The sequence below is a fragment of the Rhineura floridana genome, chromosome 5, assembly GCF_030035675.1.
Source record: "Rhineura floridana isolate rRhiFlo1 chromosome 5, rRhiFlo1.hap2, whole genome shotgun sequence".
NCBI classification, from domain to species: Eukaryota; Metazoa; Chordata; class Lepidosauria; order Squamata; family Rhineuridae; genus Rhineura; species Rhineura floridana.
Genome location: NC_084484.1, coordinates 51,687,111 through 51,711,337, shown reverse-complemented (window position 1 = coordinate 51,711,337; position 24,227 = coordinate 51,687,111). Strand labels below are relative to the sequence as shown.

General features: G+C 42.6%; 1 protein-coding gene across 1 annotated transcript in view; it reads right to left on the bottom strand.

Moving 5' to 3' along the window:
• Positions 1–961: 961 nt before the first annotated feature.
• The window catches only part of LOC133384863 (coagulation factor X-like), a 28,784-nt gene continuing 5,518 nt past the window's right edge, over positions 962–24,227 (bottom strand). Inside the window, exons 3-8 of the mRNA XM_061626667.1 lie at positions 20,280–20,304; positions 17,221–17,334; positions 14,836–14,967; positions 8,579–8,853; positions 4,263–4,380; positions 962–2,836 (exon numbers count right to left, since the gene is read on the bottom strand). Coding sequence (XP_061482651.1) covers positions 2,274–2,836; positions 4,263–4,380; positions 8,579–8,853; positions 14,836–14,967; positions 17,221–17,334; positions 20,280–20,304 — 1,227 coding nt within the window. The 3' untranslated portion in view covers positions 962–2,273. The remainder of the gene's footprint in view (positions 2,837–4,262; positions 4,381–8,578; positions 8,854–14,835; positions 14,968–17,220; positions 17,335–20,279; positions 20,305–24,227) is intronic.

The window sequence follows — 24,227 nt, the reverse complement described above, 5'->3', positions numbered from 1 at the left end:
TAATTCCATTGCAGGAATATCAGCGCATTTTCCCCAGTACTGAGGGCTCTATATTCTTTTAGCTGGGAAAGCATAATTCTTGCCCAAATATACTGTTCATTTTTATTGTGTTTGCCATGTAAAATGGCAGTTATTGGCTACTGCTTGCGTCATCAATGGTGGTGAGCAGTGCCATCATCTAGAGCAGAAGTGGAAATTTCAGGCGTGGGGGCCTAATGTGGCCTTTGAGGCTTCTCTGTCTGGTCCCTGGGACTCTCTCTAGGCCACACCACTCAAGGAGGATCCACACCCTCCTTGAGTGCTTTATCATGACTGGAATGTGTCTGTCAACTGTGATAATACCTGTTGCTTGCCTAGATGGAGAATGACTTTTGCGTGGCTGGAATGTGAACTACTATACAAAGATCAAAGTCATATCCATTGCTCTGTCCACGCCCACAGCTGGCATGGAATGTGGCCCTTGGGTTACTTATGACAGAATGTGATCCTTCACTGAAAAAGGTTCCGCATCCCTGATCTAGAATCTGAGCAACACTTGCTGCATCACCTCAGCTAGTGGCAAACAATAGTAAGGTTGGCCCTTCCTCCTCCTCCTCCTCTAGCAATGCCCTGCTCAGAGCCTGGAAAAGTTGCTTTTCTGAACTACAACTCCCATCAGCCCAATCCAGTGGCCATGCTGGCTGGGGCTGATGGGAGTTGTAGTTCAAAAAAGTAACTTTTCCAAGCTCTGGCCCTGCTAATAATAAGCCTTTTGCTTTTATTAGTTATATCCTATTGTGATTTTAGATGGTTTTAAACCCCAGTGATTTCAGTGAGTGGAGAAATATAAGCAGTTTCAAAATATTTTAACTGTAATGTGCCCCAAAATATTTAAATAACTAACCCTGTTGGCATTAAACACAAAGTATAAAATTAGGGGTAACAAACACTGAAGATAAAAAGAAAAAAAGTGAAACATGACTTGTGCATTTGAAATGTTTATTATTGACCATATTAACTGATGTTTACAAAATCTTCAGCTGTACAGCATTTTTTTAGAATGATAGTCTTTAATTATTTGAATCACAAATCGGAAAAGACTCTAAGGCAATAATTCCATACCCATTTACTGTCCCAATGAACACAAGGGGTTGTATTCAACTAAGTCCTACTCAGAGAGTAGACATATTGAAATTAATGAACCTCAGTTATGTTATTAACTTGAATGGGTCTACTCTGAGTAAGACTAGCACCGAATACCAGCCAATTGGGCTAGCTTCTGAGTAGACATGCATGGAATTGCACAGTATACTTTTCAAATAAATGCATTTTCAGATATTGGTTTGGTCATGATAATATCCTGTTTTTAAAAAGTGCACTGAATATATTTCTTTGTGACTAAACATTATCAACATCTACTTGTGTTAAAAAAGATAGAATGGACACCTTTCACTACAATCCTATGGTTGTGTCTTTAGGAATGGAAGTTGCCATTCTAAGCCTTACAAATCAACTAAAACAAATAGCACACACAGTGAATTACATTAAATACATTTTTTCCAGTCTGAGTCCCAGAGACATAAGCGGTTGTTACGCTAGAACCTTCAGATGAATGGGCAAACTAGGTTACGCAAATGACTTTAACAAGCTGCAGTGGTTGTTTTTGCTCAGATCAGGAACTCTGTCACGTAGGAGCCACAGGGACTGTGGACATGGGCCTATCACCAATGTCCTTGTGTGCACTGGTTCGCTCTTATCAGTTCCAGACTTTCCTGTGTTGAGCAGGGAAGGTCTGAAAGGGGCTTCTACCTGTCTTCACTTGAATGCAAGTAGAAGCTTCTGCATGATTGGGAGCCCTGATAAAGTAGTTCAAGTGAATGTGAACAGTAAGCCTCTTCAAAGCTTCCCTGCTGAACATGGAAAGGTCTGGGACAGGGCAGGCAGGGATGGGGAATCAGCCACACGTCCCCAAGATGAATGGATGTTTCTTGTTCAGGCATAACACCTGAGCAAGACTTCTGAAATGAAGAAATAAGCCATGAAAGAAACGTACTGTAAGTCAGTCTTCAGCAATCTGGTACCCTCCAGATGTTTTGGACTAAAACTCCCAGCAACCCCCAGCCAGCATAGTTGGGCTGGCAGGGGCTGACAGAGGTTGTAGCTCAAAATATCTGGAGGGCAACAGGTTGGCAAAGGCTGGTGTAAGTCTTAGGCAGAAGGACTTATTTAATTTATTGATGAAATGCCTGTGTGAAATATGCCACTGAATTATTATCAGGAAACAGAGGTTCTCCTCATGCCTCATTCTGTTGTATCTTTTGACGCATTATTCTCCTTAGCCAACCTATGAATTTTGACACTTTGGTATAAATGCCATATTTCCCCTCCCTTGCACACCCTTCTCCCCAACTGATTATACCGGTAGCAAAGTAAGTGCCCTTGTATTCCGTGACATGCGGGCCTCCACTGTCTCCCTGGCATGCATCTTGAGTTAAAGAACTGTAACCAGCACAGAACATATTTTCAGTGATTGGGAAATTGCTGGACAGCTTGCAGATATGCCTCTCAACATAGGGCAGTTGGACTACTTTGAGCGTGGCGGACACTCGACCTCTTTCATGGGTGCGGCCAAAGCCACTGACAGTACCCTTACGTTGTCTCATTAGGATTTGATTAGCAAAGTCTGCAGTAGGAAGGCACGCAGGGATCACATTCCGTGAAAACTGGATAGGAGTCTTCAACTGAATGAGGGCTATATCATAGTCATAGGTTTCTGGTATGAATTTCTGATGCACGTATATTTTATCCACAGTGAGAATAACCCCTGTTCTTGCATTTGCTGTTGTATTCACTTCCCCTGCATGAGAACAATACAGTATAATTATTGTGTGATACAGATATGATGTGCCAAGACACTGGTCTTCAAACAGGTGTTTTTTTGTTATTATTCACCGTCCTTCACTTGCAATATAACAATATGATAAAAACACAACCTTGTATTCTAGGCAATTTGGTCCAGAATAAACACAATCTTTCCCCCAGTCCATGGCTTGTAAGTAGCAGGGGAATTGTGTTGTCTTAGTAAGAGCCAATTTCAACTCTTTTCCCATTCAGCCAATAAAAGGGCTTGCCCAATTCCCCCTTCCACTTGGAGTCACTTTGAGGAAAGGAGTCCTCCTTTCGCCTTCAAAATAACTGTGATGGGAAAGGAAGGATTACACTCTTCTGCCTCTTTATTGAGGATTCATCCTGATTTACCTGGAGCCAAAAAGATCTCAACAAATGTGCCAGCTGGAGCCCACTGAGGTGTGCATTCCAGAGGGGAACCTTTTCAGTTGTGAATTCACTTCCCAGTGAGGTCCGCCTGGTGCCTTCGTTCAATTCGTTGACACATTTTTGGCTCCAGGAAAAGACTGATGTTTTTTCTCAGGCTTTTGATAATGTAAGCTGCTGCTGCTTGCTATTAGTGTGTTGCCAAAGCTCTATATGGCTGTATGGAGGTTGCTATTGTTTTATTGTTTTGTTTTTTATGGTATTATATATTTGTGTTTTTAATAATGTTAAAAATGCATCAAAACAAGTATTATCCCACATTTTCCAATGTATTTTCCCATCACTTTTTAATGGCAAAAAGTCCAATCCTTTAGGGAAGCAGGTTTGTTGCTCAAAACATCCCAATCACCTATAACTGCACAATCTCAATTTGCCAGTACGTGATTGAATTGCCCCTCCAAAATAGAGACAGTTTGGAAGCACCTTTACTGTAAATAAAGTAACAACTGTAAAAGTACGTTCAGAAAGTTATGTCTAATCATAGGGCCAAACGAAACAGGACATGGCTGCTTTATTTTGGCTAACGTTAATCATTTGTATGTGGGGAGGGGGTCCCTTGATTTGGCTAGGGCTGGCACATTGTGGTGGTAGTGTGCTAATCCTCCCCCCCGTGTGTTTTCTCTATTAACATAGCTCTTCTGAAGCCATGATTTGCATCACTGAGAAAAACACCCTCCTCCCAGCACCACATTTCCAATCCAATTCAACGTCCTCCACCACTTATGCTATTAAGATTTTTAAAGACCACAGGAAATACATAATGCAACCTCATGTGCAACGTTTATGTACAACATATGAATAATGGTGGGGGATTGAGCATGTGTGTAAGATAACATCAGGAGGACAAAACAGAGAGAATGGTACAAACTTTTCCCAATTACTTCTGCATCCTTCACCTATTTTTTCATTTTAGTATATTTGAATATGTGATAAAAATGAAAAGTACCTACCCACAACAACTTTAATTAGTTTTGTTTGGTTAATACAGTGAGCTGCTGTAAGCACATACATTTTGCTCAGAATTGTTCCTCCGCAAAACCCTTCTCCTTCCCTGTCTATTAGAAGTGCCTGAAAAGAAGTAGACACAAATTTAGGATTGCATGAGTAAATGCTTTTTAAAAGAAATTTTATCATAGTGTTTATTTGTCTTCTTCCTAGAGCACCTGCAAGAATCAAAACAAAGCACAACCGAATAAGGGCAAATATATTGTGGACATAAGGAAAGGAAAATGGAAGGAAAGGAGCTTCAAGTGCCTGAGTGACATGGTGCATTTCTGTCAGGAGTATTAATGGGAAGCAGGGCCAGCTCTACCATTAGGCAGAGTGTGGCAGCCACCTCAGGCAGCAGATGCTGAAGGGTGGAGAGTGGGGAGAGCTGTGAGTGCCATGTGGCCTAGCCTGTGCCCCCTAAGCTAGCCTTCTGCTCTCAGGTGCAGTAGAGGACTCTGTCCCATCAAGCAATGTTGAAGTAAGTCAACTGCAAGTCTGACTGGGTTTTGTACAAGAAATGGGGGAGATGCCATCTTGTCCTTTGTCTCAGGCTGTGGTGTTTCACTTTTTATGTGTTGCTATATGCTGTAAATAAGGTAATGTGCATGCACTGAAACTGTAACAGAAGTTATATGGCAAGTAGAGGGGAAGGGGGAGTGAGTGGGTGGGGGATGGTGTGTTTATGGGAGAGTGCAAGCATTTTTGACTGTTTAACAGTTTTAGACAGAGTAGGGACACTAGTTGAGATTCTTTTGTGAATAGATTGAATAGGGAAGAAGATAAGTGTGTGTGAAAGGGTTAGCAGGTTGGGAAAGGTTCGGCAGGTTTTAAAGTATAATTCTCTGAGGAGTTATTGAGTAACATATAAGAAGTACTTCAAGAACTGTTTTGAAACCATAAACTTTTGAACAAAACAACACACTGAGTGAACCTGTTTATATATTTTAGTCACATCTGTTCCGTGAATAAATTCTACTTGTTTGCACACACGGCAGGCTATTTGCTATATTATTAAGACACTAGGCAGAGAAAAGATATACTTAGCTTTCATGGCAGCGGAAACACAAAAGTGAGAAACACTACAGGTTCTAGGAGGTCAGCGACTCAGCCCATAGGGGGGGTGGGCTGGGATTCCTCTGAATTCAGACTCAGCACTGAATTATAAAAGAGTCCACCTAATTCCAATTCCAAAGTGAACTGCTTTGCTTTGAACTTCAGTGGCTTTCCCCGACACTGAATTAGCTCCAAGCTGGGAGGGAGGAAGCAAACCAAGCCTGCAAAGTTTAAAACAAAAACCTAGAGAGGCTCCCTCATGTTTCTAGGCTTCCCTTTTAATCTCTGTTTTTTTATCACTTAAGGAAGGTTGAAAGTCCAAGCGGTGACGATGTTTTGAAACCAATCTCTGTAGTATTAGCTTTCTAACTGCTAAATGCTCTAAAAGCATTTAGAGGGTTAATACTACATAGATTAGAAGGGGAAAATCTACTTAAAGTGGGAGAGGCTCTCTAAGCTGTCATTTTAACCTCTGTGGTACTAACCCTCTACACCTTATTAAACCCTTATTTGCTGATCTCACAATCTTTTTCACACACACTTAAATCGTAGTGAATAAAAGAAGTAGAAGAAACAAACATAGATGAGATGGGACAGCATGCTAGTCCGACAGATTTCCAGTGAATCAGAACCAGTAAGCAAACCCTACCCCAGCACATAGCTGGGTTCTTTCACGGATATAAAGTAACCACAGAAAGGTGGGGCTTTCCTATATGCCAAGGTGATTATACCAAGAGCTGAGGAGGGAAATAGTCAGAGTCCCTTTTAATAGCATTGCTACTCTGTGGTGTGATTAATAAAGCATGTCTCTACTTGCAAAGGCAGAGCAATAGTGGGGTAGGGGGACACAACACAGGCAGCAAAATGTCTTTAGCCAGCTTTGGTGGAAAGAACCTAGGCATGGGTGAGGAGTGTTTGCGAGACACTTCCAAGATAAGATCACGAACATCCGTTGGGACCTTGACTCCAACATTGTAGCAGTTGAACCTAATGAGGTGTCCGGAGCACAGTCCTGTCCTGTTTTATTGGATGAATTTCAGTTGGTACAGCTCGAGGATGTGGACAAGGTGCTTGGACAGGTGCGGGCGACCACTTCTGCTCTGGATCCTTGCCCCTCGTGGCTAATAAAAGCTAGCAGGAATGGAACAGCCGGCTGGGCCAAGGAGGTGATTAATGCCTCTTTACGAGAGGGAGTGGTACCACCCTGCCTGAAGCAGGCGGTGGTGAGACTGCTCCTAAAAAAACCCTCCTTGGACCCTGATAACCTTGACAATTATAGACCGGTAGCAAATGTTCCATTCCTGGGCAAGGTCCTAGAGCGTGTGGTCGCTCGCCAGCTCCAGGCTCTCTTGGATGAAACTGATTATCTGGATCCATTTCAATCGGGCTTTCAGCCGGGGTTTGGTACAGAAACAGCCTTGGTCTCCCTGTATGATGACCTCTGTCGGGAGAAAGACAGAGGGAGTGTAACTCTGTTGGTTCTCCTTGATCTCTCAGCGGCTTTTGATACCATCAACCATGGTATCCTTCTGGGGCGACTTGCGGACTTAGGAGTTGGAGGCACTGCTTGGCAGTGGCTGTGCTCCTACCTCGAGAATCGTCTCCAGAAGGTGGTGCTTGGGGAGCATTACTCGAGGCCCTGGGTACTCCAATATGGGGTCCCACAGGGTTCAGTTCTGTCCCTCATGCTCTTTAATATCTATATGAAGCCGCTGGGTGAGGTCATTAGGAGATTTGGAGTGCGTTTCCAGCAATATGCTGATGATACGCAACTCTACTTCTCCTTTTCATCTTCTTCAGGTGAGGCTGTTAATGTACTAAACCGCTGCCTGGCCGCGATAATGGACTGGATGAGAGCTAATAAACTGAGACTCAATCCTGACAAGACTGAGATGCTGTTGGTGGAGGGGCTCTCTGCCCAGATGGTTGATGTCCGACCTACCCTAGATGGGGTTACACTCCCCCTAAAGGAGCAGGTCCGTAGTTTAGGGGTCTTATTAGATCCGCTCCTGTCACTGGAGGCTCAGGTAGCCTCGGTGGCACGGAATGCGTTCTACCAGCTTCGGCTGGTAGCCCAACTACGACCCTATCTGGACAGGAAGAACCTCGCCACAGTTATCCATGCTCTGGTAACCTCTAGATTGGACTACTGTAATGCACTCTACGTTGGGTTACCTTTGAAGACGGTTCGGAAACTTCAGCTGGTGCAGAATGCTGCGGCCAGAGTTCTTACTTGGACTAAAAAATCTGACCATATAACACCTGTCCTGGATCAACTGCACTGGCTACCAATATGTTTCCGGGCCAGATTCAAAGTGTTGGTTCTTACCTATAAAGCCCTTAGCGGCATCGGACCACAATACCTGGTGGAACGCCTCTCCCGCTATGTACCTACCCGTTCGCTACGCTCGACGTCGAAGGCCCTTCTCCGGGTTCCAACTCATAGGGAGGCCCGGAGAGCAATAACTAGATCTAGGGCCTTCTCAGTGGTGGCCCCCGAATTATGGAACGCCCTCCCTGATGAGATACGCCTGGCGCCTTCTTTGTTATCTTTTCGGCGCCAGGTAAAGACCTACCTCTTTGCCCAGGCATTTTAATCTTAATTTTAATTTTAATTGTAATCTTATTTTAATCTTTGTCTTCACCTTGCTTTTAAAATGTTTTTATAGTTGTATTGTACCCTCATTCACCTGTATTTTAATGTGGTTTTATTCTGTTGTACACCGCCCTGAGAGCTTGTCGCTAAAGGGCGGTCTAAAAGTACAATAAATAATAATAATAATAATAATAATCCTCCAAATTCCAATTCCAAAGAGGACTCACCTGATTTGATTCAGATTGGATCATGACCCATATTGGATCATGGGTCCACTTCAGAATCCGCAGTCCTGCGGATCCCTTTACAAGGCTATCTGAAGGCTGCAGCATTGCCTTACAAGTAAAGTCTATTCATACGCTTTTAAAATATTTTAAAACAGGTAATTCATCCACCCACAGCCTGGAGTGGGACCCCTTGCCATCTCATGCTTTGAATACAATACAGCAAGTCCCAGTGGGAGTGAGGACTTTCTGTGTCGCTCAGGGGAAAGTGTGTGGGAAAAAATGGCTGCCCCCATGTAAAAGTAAGGGAGTAGTTAAAAATGAAACAATACACGTTTATTGTTAAATATGGATAAAAAAGTAAATCAAGTGCCATTACAAGATACATGAGATATTTATTTACCTGCCATGGACATTCACCCAGTTTACAGTCCTGTCCATTAACTATTCTGACATCTGGGTCCGTATCAGAGTAATCTTCTTCATCCTCATTGAGTGATGCTTCATCCTGGGAGTGTAGGTAGGGACTAGCACTTGGGAAACTCTGTGTACCATCGTAATACAGGTCACCAGCTTTTTCGTCATAGGCTGATAAAGTACTGAATGTATTAAAAAGTGAACTGGCTTCCCTCTTTGTCTTTTTCATCTTCTTTTGAATCCGACCACATGGATATTCAACTGCAAAACCATTACCAGCATTTAAAATTAAGCAATTCAAGCAAGACAACTTCTCCTCAGGAACCAAAAATGTAAAACTTTTAATATATGCCTTTCCCATTAATGCATGCATGGCTGACATCTTTCCTCTCTTACTGGATATGGGGAGTCAGATGTGGGCTGAGAATCAGCAAGGAGTTTTTGGAAGCTGAGAGACTGTGGGCCAAGGAATCGAGGGGAAGCAAATACGTGTGTGAGTGAAGAAGCGTGTGTCAGTTGCATTTACTTATATAAACTAAGCAAGCAAGGCACCAATCACATACACTCTTGGCTACCTTGGGAGTAAGACTAACTGAACCCAGTGGAACTTACTTTTGAATAAACATTAATTGTGCATTGCAATGTCTGCTTAGTTTAATTTCCTATGTGACCAACTATCTTTTTATTGCAACTTTTAGGTATGATGAAATAAAGAAAGCAGAGGAAAGACATATGCCTCCTCACAAACCTCCTCACTGGGATAAAGACAAAAAAAAGAAGAGGAAAATTTAAATGGGATAGGCTTAGAACTAGGCATTGTGAAAGCAGGGGCAGAGGATAGCAATTCAGAAAGGCAAAATTACCACAGGCCAAACCGACATTGTATACAAGTGTCTATATGCTAATGCTGGAAGCTTCCGAACCAAGATGGGAGAACTGGAGTCCTTGGTCTTAAAGGGAAACATTGATATAGTGAGCAGAATAAAAACCTGGTGGAACAGAGAAAACCAGTGGGACACAGTTATCCCTGGATATAAACTATATCAGAAGGACAGGGAAGGAAACACTGGAGGTGGAGTCACTCTATACATAAAAGAGGGCACTGAATCCAGCAAGCTAGAAACTCCAAAAAAGGCAGACTCCTCCACAGAATCATTGTGAGTGGTGATACTGCACCCCAACAGTAATGTAGTACTGGGGATGTTCTATTGTCCCCCTGATCAATATGCTCAGGGAGATCTTGAGATGAGAAATGAAATCAAGGAAGCATCCAAACTAGGAAATGTTGCAGCGATGGGTGACTTCAACTACCCTGTCCCTGACATAGACTGTGTTCCAGTCATAACAAAGAAGCAAAATTTCTAGATACCCTAAATGACTGTGCCCTAGAACAGTTGGTCATGGAACCAAGCAGAGCAATGGTGACCCTGAACGCAATCTTAAGTGGCACTCAGGACCTGGTGCAAGATGTAAGTGTTGTTGAACCAGTTGGGAGCAGTGACCATAGTGCTATTAAATTAAACATAAATGTAAATAGACAATTGCCAAGAAAATCCAGCATGGTCACATATGACTTCAAAAGAGGAAACTTCTCCAAAATGAGAGGATTGGTAAAAAGAAAGTTGAAAAACAAAGTCCAGAAGGTCAAATCACTCCAAAATGCTTGGGAGTTATTTAAAAATACAATATTAGAAAGTGAGCTGGAGTATAAACTGACAGATCAGGAAAGGTACCATAAGGGCCATAAGGATGTCAGCGTGGTTGACAAGCAGAGTCAAAGAAGCTATTAGAGGCAAGAAGTGTTCCTTCAAAAAATGGAAATCTTGTCCGAGTGAGGAAAATAAAAAGGAACACAAACTCTGGCAAAAGAAATGCAAGAAGACAGTAAGGGATGCAAAAAAAGAATTTGAGGAGCACATTGCTAAACACATAAAAACCAACAAAAATGCTTTAAATACATTCAAAGCAGAAGACCATCTAGGGAGGCAGTCAGACACTTGGATGATAAGAGAGTCAAAGGTGTACTACAGAAGGATGAGATTACAGAGAAGCTAAATTAATTTTTTGCCTCTGCCTTCACAATGGAGGATGTAGGGCAGATCCCTGAACCTGAGCTAACATTTGCAAGAAGGGAGTCTGAGGAACTGAGACAAATAGCGGTGACAAGACATGAATTTCTAGGCTTATCAGACAAAATAAAAACTGACAAATCACTGGGTCTGGATGAAATCTACCCAAGAGTTTTCGGAGAACTCAAATAGAAATTGCTGATCTTCTAACAAACATATGTAGCTTGTCCCTCAGAACTGCCTGTATATCCGTGGACTGGAAAGTGGCCAATGTAACACCAATCTTTAAAAATAGATTCTGGGGGGATCCCAAAAATTATCAGCCAGTTAGCTTAATGTCTGTCCCAGGAAAACTGATAGAAAGTATTATTAAAGATAAATTAACCAAGCATATAGAAGAACAAGCCTAGCTGAAGCAGAGCCAGCATGGCTGCTGCAAGGGAAAGTCCTGTCTCAGTAACCTATTAAAATTCTTTGAGGGTATCAAGAAGCACATAGATAGAGGTAATCCAGTGGACATAGTGTACTTAGTTTTTCAAAAAGCTTTCAACAAGGTATCTCACCAAAGACTCCCGAGTAAGCTTAGCGGTCATGGAATAAGAGGAGAGGTCCTCGTGTGGATCAGTAATTGGTTAAGTAGCAGGAAGCAGAGGATAGAAATAAATGGACAGTTCTCCCAATGGAAGGCTGTAGAAAGTGGAGTCCCCTAACGATCAGTATTGCAACCTGTGCTTTTTAATTTGTTCATAAACAATCTAGAATTAGGGGTAAGCAATGAGGTGGCCAAGTTTGCTGATGATACTAAATTGTTCAGGGTTGTTAAAACAAAAAGGGGATTGCGAAAAGTTCCAAAAGGACCTCTCCAAACTGAGTGAACGGGCAGTAAAATGGCAACTGCAATTCAATGTAAACAAGTCTAAAATTATGCATATTGGAGACTTTTTATGGGATCTGAATCTGAACTGGTGGTGACTGACCAGGAACGAGATCTTGGAGTTGTAATGGATGACTTGATGAAGATGTCAACCCAGTGTGCGGCAGCTATGAAAAAAATAATTCCATGCTAGGGACTGTTAGGAAATGTATTGAAAATAAAACTGCTGATATCATAATGTCATTATATAAATCTATGGTGTGGCTGCATTTGGAAAACTGTGTATAGTTCTGGCTGCCTCACCTCAAAAAGGATATTGCAGAGTTGGAAAAGGTTCAGAAAAGGTTCAGAAAATGGCAACCAGAATGATCAAGGAGATGGAGCGACTCCTCTATGAGGAAAGGTTGCAGCATTTGGGGCTTTTTATTTTAGAAAAAAGGTGAGTCAGAAGCAACATGATAGAAGTGTATAAAATTAAGCATAGCATGGAGAAAGTGGATGGAGAAAAGTTTATCTTCCTCTCACATAACTTGTGGACATTCAATGAAGCTGAATGTTGAAAAATTCAGGACAGACAAAAGAAAGTACTTCTTCACACAGTGCATAGTAACTATGGAATTTGCTCCCATAAGAGGCAGTGATGGCCACCACCTTGGATGGCTTTACAAGCAGATTAGACAAATTCATGGAGGATAAGGCTATCAATGGCTTCTAGCCATGATGGCTGTGCTCTGTCACCATAGCATGCTTCTGAAAACCAGTTGCCAGAAGCCACAGGAGGTTACAGTGCTCTTGCACTCAGGTCCTATTTGTGGGCTTCCCATGGGCATCTGGTTTGCTACTGTGAGAACAGGATGCTGGACTAGATGGGCCTCTGCCGTGATCCAACAGGCTCTTCTTGTGTTTTTATCAAATGGTCAAATTCAAGTTCCTTTTGATCTAGAAATGATCTTCCTAATGTAAACAAATGTGTCTGTTTACATCCTTTTTTTGGTACCATGATTCATTTTACCATTTTACATTTTTTATTGGTAGCTGCTCAATAGGTAGTAACACAAAGTCAAGAGAACAAATACTATGGCTGCTTCCAGATGGATGTTCATTGTGGGATGGGTACTTCTTATAAATGCAAATTCTTGCAGCATCCACAAAATATTGTTGGCACCAAAATTCCAGCCTATATACCCCTCATCCCAATTTAGTCTGGATTTAACCTTACTGGGGGAAATCTGGTAAATTAAAAAAAGTGGCCAATGACCCATTTACAATATTAAACCCCATCCAAAAGCACCAGGAACAGATTTGGCAAACTGCATTACTAGGTAAAATAACTATACAGGTGAAGAAATGTAGAGATGATGGAACATATGTGTTGGAGTCTAGGAGATTGGAAGCTTTAGGGATCCATAACAAGGGTCTTTGGTGAACTCTGGTTTGATGAGAGAGTTAGTAAAACTCACCCCCTTAGTAAGATTTGTAAGAGAGTGCCATTGTTGGGAAAAAGGGTCACAAAACCACATGACCTCCTGTGCACACCACAAGGACAGGAAACTAACACCGATTGTCTGAAGTGTGTGGTAAACAGGTTCTTAAGATCAAGGCGAATGTGAGCTTTGCTTCCATCTGTTAATGTCAATGGTGTACAATCTGAAATATAAAGATTTCTAGGTTTTCATATATTACATTCAAGAGGGGTCTCCAGCAGGATGAAGAGCTTGAGATATATTAGAATTTAAGTGTGATGTATTCCATTTAAATGGTAAAGAAGTTGGATGATATAAGATTTTAGTTTAAATGTTTTAGAGGGAAGATCAGAGATTGTGGGGACCATCGAACATTTAATAAAGACCAACAGAAGAGAAATATTAACTGTCTCTGTAACATTGGATGATTGCAACAAATGTCCTGTTGTTGTCCCTAGCAAGCTGAAATAAATGATAAGGGCTATAAAATGCCCCAAAAATGTTTTTTTGGGTTTTAAAATTTGTATATTTGTTTTTAATGTTTTTAATTGCTGTAAACCGCCCAGAGAGCTTTGGCTATGGGGCGGTATATAAATGTAATAAATAAATAAATAAAACTAAAGATAATATAAGGTATAGTTTAGATAAAATCATTGATACAAGGTTTATATGGGTGTAGATTATAGGTAATCATAATATGAGAAGAGATATAGCATCAGATAAGGCTTTAATAAAGAGGGTCACCTTGGGGTAGCAATGATTGACAGTGTGGTCACAAAAAGTCCCTTCTCCCCTGAAAAGGAGAAATGAGAGAAGGTAAAAACTACAGGATTCACCACAGGGGGAACGTTGGTGCAGTTTGGGATATACAATCTACATAGACAGGGGCAGATCCTTCTCAGAACAGGGGTATGTTCTAAGGGGAGTAAGACCCAATCAACATAGGAAGATTAGCATGAAATTAATAGTTAATTAGTGGGGCAGGTGGTTACTGGAAATGAGAGGGGGAAAGTATTTAAGTGGGAACCTGGGGGCAGCTCAGGGCCATAAGCCTACTCTGGAACCCAGATATGTGTGTCGTCCAGTCGGGAAAGGAGATGTGGCCCAAGGATCCTTGTTGTCTTTTAGTGTTTGTGAGTATTAAGTTTACCTTGCTTGCTGAAGACTGTGGAGAGTGTGTTTGCTTCTATTTCCTGTTATCAATAAAATTCTTCTTTCAAATGACCAGCCTTGCTTTTGCTGGGTTTTAAGGAGGGAGGATATTTGCAAGTGGAGTGGATGCAGGGGTAGTAGTAGGAGTGTAAGGGGACCCTCGGTATTACAATCCCTATAGTCACCACTACTGGAACCAAATACATAAGTACTGGGATTGGGCTTGTAGGCATAAGGACCAACAGACTAGTTTCTATTGGTATCCTTATGCTTGGAAGATCCCCACCTCCCAATATTGCAACATATGATACAGATTTTGAGAATATTCCGTCTGCTTTTGTTGACTTTGTGAATACAAGAGACAACAGCTGGGGACTGCTGAAGACTCTTGGATATTTATGGAATGGTATATTATGGAGATGACTTGATCAGATATATCTATTACAAAATATGAAAAGAAAAATGAATATCAGAAACTTGGATAATACTCTTGTACTCTGTTGTTTGTGGTTTTTGTACTTGTAACTTAAAACAGAAATTTTTAAAAGTAAAATAGGAATTAAATTGTCAGAAGCATTCAATGAAACAATACATGTCAAAATGATAAAATGGGAAATATTGGTTAAAAGTGATTAAAAAAACTAACTTATAACAAGTAATCTTAACCAAAAATATAGCATTATACCTTTAGGAACGCAGGATTCTCCATTGTTTTCCAGTATATAATCATCAGCACAAAAGCATTCAACAGTATTTTCTACAGACTTGCAGAACTGCCAACAGCCACCATTGTCCAACTTGCAGGATTTTTGTATGACTGTATAAAAGACAAATATATATGAGCACTGAAAAATAAATCCAGGCCATGGTGAGGCCCCAGCCAGAGCCATTTTCTTCTAGGATGTAAACCCTTCAGACATATTGGCATTAAGTTATAATTCCTTTGGGTTTTCTAAGGTTTGAGCTCTAGTTCTAACAATGGACAAATGGAGCAATTCCTTGGGGTCACTGAAGAGCCAACTGCTAGAGGGAAGTTGGTTTATATTCTAACCATTTCATAACTGGAAGCCTGATCCTAATGTTCTCAATGCGAAAACAACAATTTGGAAAACAATGTTTTATAAAGAAAGTCTCCCTCTTTGCTTCTGCAAGTGTGGAACGAAGCAAATTGGGCTGGTATTTCTTAGGGCACAAGGATTTCCACTTACACCAATGGAAATTTTCCCTTTCTCTTCCTCATGTGTGGCCCTCAGATTTGTTCTAGGTTTCCCCTCCAACCCTCCAGAGCAGGTTTGGGGAGGGTGCATGGGCTGTGTGGGAGAGGAGGCAGGGAGTTCTGTCACTAAGCAGAAATCCTTGTGCTGACAGAAATACTTGGACCCAACCCAATTTGTTTTGCTCCACCCTGGCAGAAGCAAAGCAGGCAGCTTTGTTTTTGTCTAAACCAGAAATTGTGGTTTGTTGCTCCCTAACATAGTCATAAACTATGGGTTAAGATTGGCTAGCCATCATGGCAGCAATTGCTCATTCACGGTAAACTACAATCAGCTAGAAAGTCTGGCATATCTTTATGTGCCAATGCAGCCATTGTGTGGATACCCACAATACATCTATAAATACCTATGCAATATATCTGGGAACCTTGTTTTGGCCAAATTATGTTTGAAGGGGACCTTCCTCTTCAACCCTGCAGTCAGATGCATAGGCTCTCCCTGCTTCAGGATCTTGCAGATCTCACTGTAGTGAAGATGTAAAAAGAACAGAGAACTAAAAGGGCTGGAGACTTCTGCCTCCAGTTCTCCACCACTACCACCACACATATGATGAACAGGAGAAACAAGATGTCTTTCATACATTTATTCAGCTGCTTCTTGAATTTGTTTCCACAGATATTCCAAAAGACTATTCCATATTGTTACACTGTGAATACTTAAAATCTTCTTAGGTTAGTTGCTTCGGGCAGCAACTTCAACCATAGATGAGGTCTTCTGTCCTCATTTTGCTTTCCCAAGTCTTAGTGATGGGAGTTTGATAGTGGTCATATCCTTCTTGTGATGGGGCACAGAGCAGGTCTCAGACCTGGGTGTAATTGCTACAGCATAGTGTTCTGGCCAAGCCAGACTCAGACTCACTGGTGTATTTTTCTCCAGTATGTTTAATAAGAAACTTCAGTCCAGAAAGTTTCATGTGTCAGCTTACAGGCTACACAAGTTTCTGCATCTCTACACGACATAATCAGGCATTACAAAGCTAAGATATTGTTGTAACAATTAGACACTCCCACTATGACTCTTAAATAAACATGGGCAGGCCCTTTCTACTTGCATAATGAAGGTGTCACAGAATGGGAATGTGTGCCCAAATGAGCGCTTCTCCTAGGTGGAAAAGTGGGGGCCAGCTGAGCCTGCCAGTGCAGTTGTCTACAGGTCTGGGGTGATGTGATTGGTGGCACTTCATCACAATCCTCCTCCTCTAGAAGAGGTGTGTGCAACGGCAGTGACTTGGAGAAGAGATGGGGGGAGGAGAGGGGAGGAGAAGGGACAGGCTCCCGATCAGCCATCGTTCCCTTTGTTGTAACTGGAACTAAGGGGGAGGAGCTGTCACTGTCAGAAGTACTGAAGCCTACTGTCTCAGTACTGCCCTGGGTCCCATTCTGTAGATTTGTCTTCTTCATCATCATCACTCCGGAATCACTCCATGGAGCTCATGACACATGGGAAATTATATGTATAACTGAGTTCAGACACTTGTAAATGTCCATACAGTTGGCTCAATGTATCTTTTTCTTCTACTGCTATTGGAGGTCCAAGAAAAGCAGAAATTAAGGAAATCATGCAAATATCTATATCTGCATATGCTTAGGCAGCATGTTATTTCCTACATGCAGTGGAAGGATGGCATGATTATGAGACTGCAACCTGCACTCCACTGAATGTAATATAATACCATAATCATCAGCATATACTTAGAAACAATATTTTGTATTGCACTTTATGGAACTTGTTCTGGGACCACACAGAATAAACAAAAAAATGAGTCACTGCTCTTTTTCAACCAAAATACAACTTACCATGTTCACAGTTTTGCCCATGATAGCCATCCAGACATGTGCAGGTGTATGTATTAATGCCATCTTTGCATGTCCCACCATAATGACAAGGCTGTGAGGCACACTGGTCCCCATCTAGCATATAAAAACATCTATACTGTAATCCAAGATATTTATGCATTAAGAATAAAAACATGAAGGTACTGGGAGTGACTTTTCATATGGTTACATTGTTGGAATCATGGAGCTGGAAGGGACTTCAAAGGTCATCTAGCAAAATCCCTTGCCTATGCCTGTCCCTGATAAAAATATCTAAGAAAGGAAAGCTCATCACCTTCTGAAGTTGTATGCCTCAGTCCTGAGCATTACATTAAAAAGTTCAATTGAAATTAATAGAACTTGATGCCATATGATAGGCTTTTGGACTGGTGTCTTTAACAGCATACTTACTTTTGTTATGTGTAACATGTACATTAACAGCCAAGGAAGTAACACCTACTGCAAATTGCTGATTATAAACTCCTGACCCAACAGCTCACAGATTTGAGGAAGAGGTTGCTATCATCTTTGAAAATATACAGCTATGTTTGCAAAGGTGCATTGTATTCCCTTGTTAGCTTTGCCTCCCACGCCCGCCCCATGTAATTGTAAGCTATTTGCAGCAGGGAACTGATCTTCTTTCATTCCATTATACTATGCAGAGCTTGGAAAAGTTACTTTTTTGAACTACAACTCCCATCAGCCCTAGGCAACATGGCCACTGGATTAGGCTGATGGGAGTTGTAGTTCAAAAAAGTAACTTTTCCAAGCTCTGATACTATGAAATCTCATATGTGTTGAAGGCAGCATATTGTTATTCAGTCAGTTCTTGACATAGGGTCTCCCTACGTCAGTTTTATGTGGCCATAAGAAAGGGGAAACATGCACAATTTAGTGCCTCTGAAAAGGCTTTCCATTAAAATATAGGAAGGGAGATAATTAATTACAAAAATACAGGGCTGTAGTTCCTTGGTCACTATCAGAATAGTTCATATGAACCTAGCACACCTAAAAGTTGATCTAGTTATAATTTTAATTTAATCTGAATTGTTAATAATAATGGTCGATATCCCATGTTAGTCACACTCTTAGATTCACTAAGAGGCAAAAAACCTTGCAGTTTAAGAACATACCTATAGCCAACAGATACTTCTATCAAACTTTAAAAAGCAGGGAATTGGGCAGCTATAGTGAATGCACCAGGGGAGCAGGAGACCTGACCTCCTCTCTGAGATATTTTACTGCCCTAACAAATTTGTCAAAATGCAAACACAATCTGAGTTGGTCTTTCACAGTCCAATTCACTTCCTGTGTAGCTTGGAAGAATTTGGTAACATGTGCCTCTGAGCATATGGTGAGTGGTGGCAATACCTGCAATCAGCCCAAAGAATAGAAATAAGACATGTGCTGCGCTATGTAAGCAGTACTCAGAGATGGTTTACCATTGCCTTCCTCTGAGGCTGAGAGGCAGTCACTGGCCCAAGGTCACCCTTTGAGTTTCATGGCTATGTGGGGATTTGAATCCTAGTCTCCTAGGTCATTGTCCTAGGATAGGTAATACTGACCATGGAGGAGAAGAAGAGGGAGGGCAGAGGGGGGAGGGCAGAGGAGAGAGGGGGGAGGGCAGAGGGGAGAAGGAGGAGGGGGAGGAAGGGGATTGGAAGGAAATGGGGAGGGGTGAAGTAAAGAGGAGGGGCGGGGCAAGAGAATGGGGTTAGGAGGGAGGAGCAGCAGACGGCAGATTTGATCATTTGCATGCTTATTGAGTTCAGTGGGATTTACTCTTGTGCAATCATGCTTAGGATAGGTGGAACTGACCTTGGGGAAGGGCAGGGAGGGAAGGAGGAGGACAGAAAGGGGAGGGGAGGGCAGGAAGGGAGAGAAGAGGGGAGGGGAGATTGGGTGGGTGGCCACTGGGCAGAGGGAAGTCCCTTTCCTTTCTAAAAGGAAAGCATTGTGAACAGTATCATTCTTTTTCAGGGTTTCCCCCACCTTTTTATTCTACAGCAGGCACATGTAGCCTTCCACTCAAATTTAAACCAAAGCTGTCCCTGGCCACATCCACACCAGACTTTTATTTCACTTTAGACAGTCATGGCTTCTCTCAAAGAATCCTGGAAAGTGTAGTTAGTGAAGGGTGCTGAGAATTGCTAGGAGATGCCCTGTTCCCCTCACAGAACTTCAATCAGCACGGCTGACTGTTAAACCACTCTGGCCACCGGAACTCTGTCAGGGAAATAGGAGTCTCCTCTCAGCACCCTTCACAAACTACACTTCCCAGGATTCTTTGGGGGAAGCCATGAACTGTCTCAAGTGAAATAAAGGTCTGGGGTGGGTGTGGCCCCCTGATTAGGCAAGCCAAGCAGTTGTGAGTCTGGCTTTTAGACACTGACAGTTGGTTCTTACTGAGCATGCCCAACATTATCATTCAGTTCAATGCTAAATTTCTTAAATTAATTAAGAATCAGCCACACATTTTTTAAACTTTTAAACTGCAGAAGACGAAGGTCAGAGTATGGGGCAAGGTCAGTGATAGGATTACAGGTACTCTGTGAACATGGCTGAATTTTAATTAATTTCCACAGATTATGAGAACTCTGACAGAAAAAAGTCCAAAAGGGATCTGTTTTTTTCTCTCTCTTTTTACACTTTGAACTCTCTAACTGTTTTGTGTATCACCATGAAAATTGAGAGTGTTGTTAAGCAAGCGTTTCTGAGTTCAGGACTATAAGTTTTGTAAGATTTTGTTTTGAAATGAGCTTATGGGAAGCATCAGAATGGTATGGGGGATTTTCAATTTAACATTGTGGAATGCAAAAAATCCATGCTGACTATAGTATACAACCACTTTCATTGCTGTATAATGTAAGTCATGTAAATTAAGTCCATTGATTTCATTGGAGGCCTACAATAGATTTAATTTGAATATTGACTTATTTGGATTTCACCCAATGAATCAACAAATTAATTTTATTAAATACACATCAACAGTATTTTAAATAACTTTTTTGGGGGGAGGAGGCAACATATTAATTTCTTACCTACATAAACATTCCAGAACTCCTCCTAATGAGAAAAAGCAGTTTGGAAATGTTAGTGAATTGAAATTTAAAACTGAAAATCACACAAGAAATATTAAGGTTGTATTATTATTACTATTATTATTATTATTATTATTATTAACATCACTAAAATATACTTTTGAAAAATCCTTAAAACATATTAAAATAAAACATCTTTAAAAACATATTTTTAAAAAACTTTAAAACATCTTTTTAAAAAAAGTTTTAAAAGCTTATTAAAAAGCAATTCCAACAGAAACACAGACTGGGATAAGGTCTCTACTTAAAAGGCTTGTTGAAAGAGGAAGTAGGTGCTGAAAACATAACAGAGATGGTGCCTGTCTAATATTTAAGGGAAGGGAATTCCGAAGGGTTGGTGCCACCACACTAAAGGTCCATTTCCTATGTTGTGCAGGACAGACCTCCTGATAAGATGGTATCTGCAGGAGGCCCTCACCTGCAGAACGCAGTGATCGACTGGGTATATAAGGGGTAAGACTTTCTTTCAGGTATCCTGGTCCCAAGCTGTACAGGGGTTTGTAAACCAAAACCAGCACAGTGAACTTAGCCCAGCAGCTAATAGGTAGCTGGTGCAATTCATTCAGTGGGGTGACATGTTGGCAATACCCTGTCCCAGTGAGCAGTCTCCTCACCTCACCAACTGCAGCTTCAGTACCAACCTCAAGGGCAGCCCCACATAGAGGGCATTACATGAATCCAACCTGGAGGTTACCAGTGCATGGACAAGAGTGGTCAGGCTATCCCAGTCCAGAAACGGCTATAGCTGCCTTACCAGTCGAAGCTGGTAAAAGGCACTCCTAGCCACTGAGATTACCTGGGCCTCCAGCAACAAAGATGGATCCAGGAGCACCTCCAGACTATGCACCTGCTCTTTCAGTGGGAGTATGATCCCATCCAAAGCAGGCAACTGATCAATTATCCGAACTCAGGAACCACCAAACCACAGCACCTCCATCTTGCTAGAATTCAGAGTCAGTTTATTGGCCCTCATCTAGCCCACCACCAAGTCCAGGCAGTGGTCCAGGGCTTGCACAGCCGCTCCTGATTCAGATGTTACAGAGAAATAGAGCTGGGTATCATCAGCGTACTGCTGACACCTCACCCCAAAGCTCCTGATGACCGCTCCCAAGGACTTCATATAGATGTTAAACAGCATTGGGGACAAGATGGTACCTTGTGGCACCCCACACCACAAGTGCCAGGGGGCCAAAAGACAATTATCCAATACTATTTTTTGAAAACGACCCTGGAGATAGGAACAGAACCACTGTAAAACAGTGCTTTTGATACCCATCTCACCAAGTTGGCCCAAAAGGATACCATGGTCAATGGTATCAAAAACCACCAACAGATCAAGTAAGAATAACAGGGTTATACTCTCCCTGTCCTTCTCCCGACAGAGGTCATCCATCAGAGCGACCAAGGCCGATTCAGTCCCATAACCAGGCCTGAACCCAGACTGGAATGCGTCAAGATAATCTGATTCATCCAAGAGTACTTGCAGTTGCTGTGCCACCACCCTTTTAATCACCTTCCCTAAAAAGGGGGTATTTGTGGCTGGGCGGTAGTTGTCACAAATCAGTGAGTCCAGGGTGGGCTTTATCAGGAGCAGTCGGATCACCACCTCTTTCAGGGTGGCTGGAAACACTTCCTCCCGCAATGATGCATTGACCACATCCTGGATACACTCAGTCAAACCCCCTCAGCAAGCTTTAATAAGCCAAGAAGGGCAAAGGTTGAGAGGACACATTGCTGGCCACATCGTTGCAAGCACCTTGTCCATGTCACCAGGCTGCATCAACTGGAACCTATCCCAAGATGTTCCAGCAGATGTGGCACTGGACACCTCCCTGAGGGCTACAGTAGATGTTGATGGGGCAACAAGATTGCTATGGAGGCGAGCAACTTTATCCTCAAAGTGCCTTGCAAACAATTCACAGTGGGCCTCCAAAGGGTCTAAAACTCCAGTTCCTGGAGCTGAGGTCAACAGACCTGTGACAATACAGAAAAGCTCCACTGGACAGCTACTTGAGATGTGATGGTGGCAGAGAAGTGTGCCTTCTTCGCTGCCCTCACTGCCACACAGTAGGCACGGTTATGATGTTTTACTCATGCCCGATCAGCCTCACAGCATGTCTTTCGCCACTTGCACTGCAGCCATCGTCCAGCCTGTTTTATTGCCCTTAGCTCACTGGTGTACCAAGGTGCAAACCGGGCTCCACAGAGCAACAGAGGGCACTCAGGGGCAATTGTGTTAAGAGCCCAACGCGCCTCACTGTTCCATAGCATGACAAGGGCTTCAACAGGGTCACCTGCTCTATCTACTAGAAACTCCCCCAGGGCATTCAGGAATCCTGTGGATTCCATTAGTTTCCGGGGGTGGACCATCTTAATCTGTCCACCACCCCTTCAGGGGAGGATCGGAGCTGTATGTCTAAACTTCACCAGGAAGTGGTCTGACCATGACAGTGGGGTGACATTCATCCTCCCATCTCCAGACCATCCCTTCCTCCATCTGGAAAAGAAACCAAGTTGACGGTGTGCCCTGTCCTATGCATTTGGCTGGTGACAACTTGAGAAAGCCCCATAGTCGTCATGGAGGTTATGAAGTCCCAAGCCAGAACACTACAGGCAACCTCAGCATGGACACTGAAATCACCCAGGACTATTCTGGCTCCTCCAATACCACAGCTGAGACAGCTTCTGCCAGCTTGGTCAGATAAGCTGCCGGGCAGCAGGGTGGACAGTACACCAGCAGCAACCCTAGTTTACTGTCTCCTTGGCCTGACACCAGGTTCTGGCCCTCACAGCCAGCTCCAAGACAGAGTGGTTTCCTGGTGACAGAGATGGAAGTTCTGTAGACCACAGCAACTCCTCCCCTGTCCCTCCAGCCTGTGCTGGCGTTGCACCAAGTATCCAGGTGGGCAAAGCTGGGTCAGATCAACTCCTCCCAGCTCATCCTCCCAGGTCTCGGTAATGCACACCAAATCAGCATGATGAATGTGGTCTTATTGCGTACCGATCTGGCATTAAACAACAGCACACACAAGCCAGTGGGTTTTGTGTTTAGAATGGAGTCATATATATTCTGTGGTCTCTGTGACTGCCATGAGATCTTGTATTGTTACAAGTCGGTTTAGCAGTGCCTGCTAAGAGAAGAGAGAGAGAGAGGAGTGCTTATTAGATAGGCCCTGGATCAGATTAGTTCTGATTGGTCAGGGTGACAGCTGGCTCTGATTGGCTAGAGATTCCAGTCAGTTGGGAGTTAACTGTCAGTTGGTGATAGACAGTTAGGAGAGTCAGTGAGGAGTTGGGAGATAGGGAGTGGGTTGATGAGGGCAATGTGAGGTGCAAGAATAACTGAAGGGAAAATTGAGGCCTATATTAATACCCAAGGGACTGATAATACTTGTCTGGGAAAGATCAATATAAGGGAGCCAGTGGCTAAGTAGATCTGAGAGGCTGTCCTGTGTAAAGGTCTCACCAGAGGAAGGCGAAGGGTTTTGCAGGCTGGCTAAACTGCCAAGTGCCGGGATGACAACCAGAGGAGCTTTGGGGTACAGAGGCGGAGTCTCCTCAGTAGCCCGACTGTGTTGTGTGAATATTTGGCTGGGGTGGAGGTTTAAAGAAATTGGCCTGAGGCGAAAGCCACAGAGGCTGGTGTCAGCAACAGTATCTCGAGTTTTCAGAAACTGCCAGCAGGTACCTTTAAGACCCCAATATGTATCAGTATTCCCTTATGTAAATACTATCCTTTTAATAAACCTACAAACTTAAAGTTTGTCCAGCTTCGCAGTGTTGGTCTCCATCTCATGAAGCCTACTATACATGCTACTAGGTGGTCTGGGAGCTTTCTGACTGAATTGGTGGTGGCCATGGAAAGTTAAGGAAGCCTCTGTGTATACA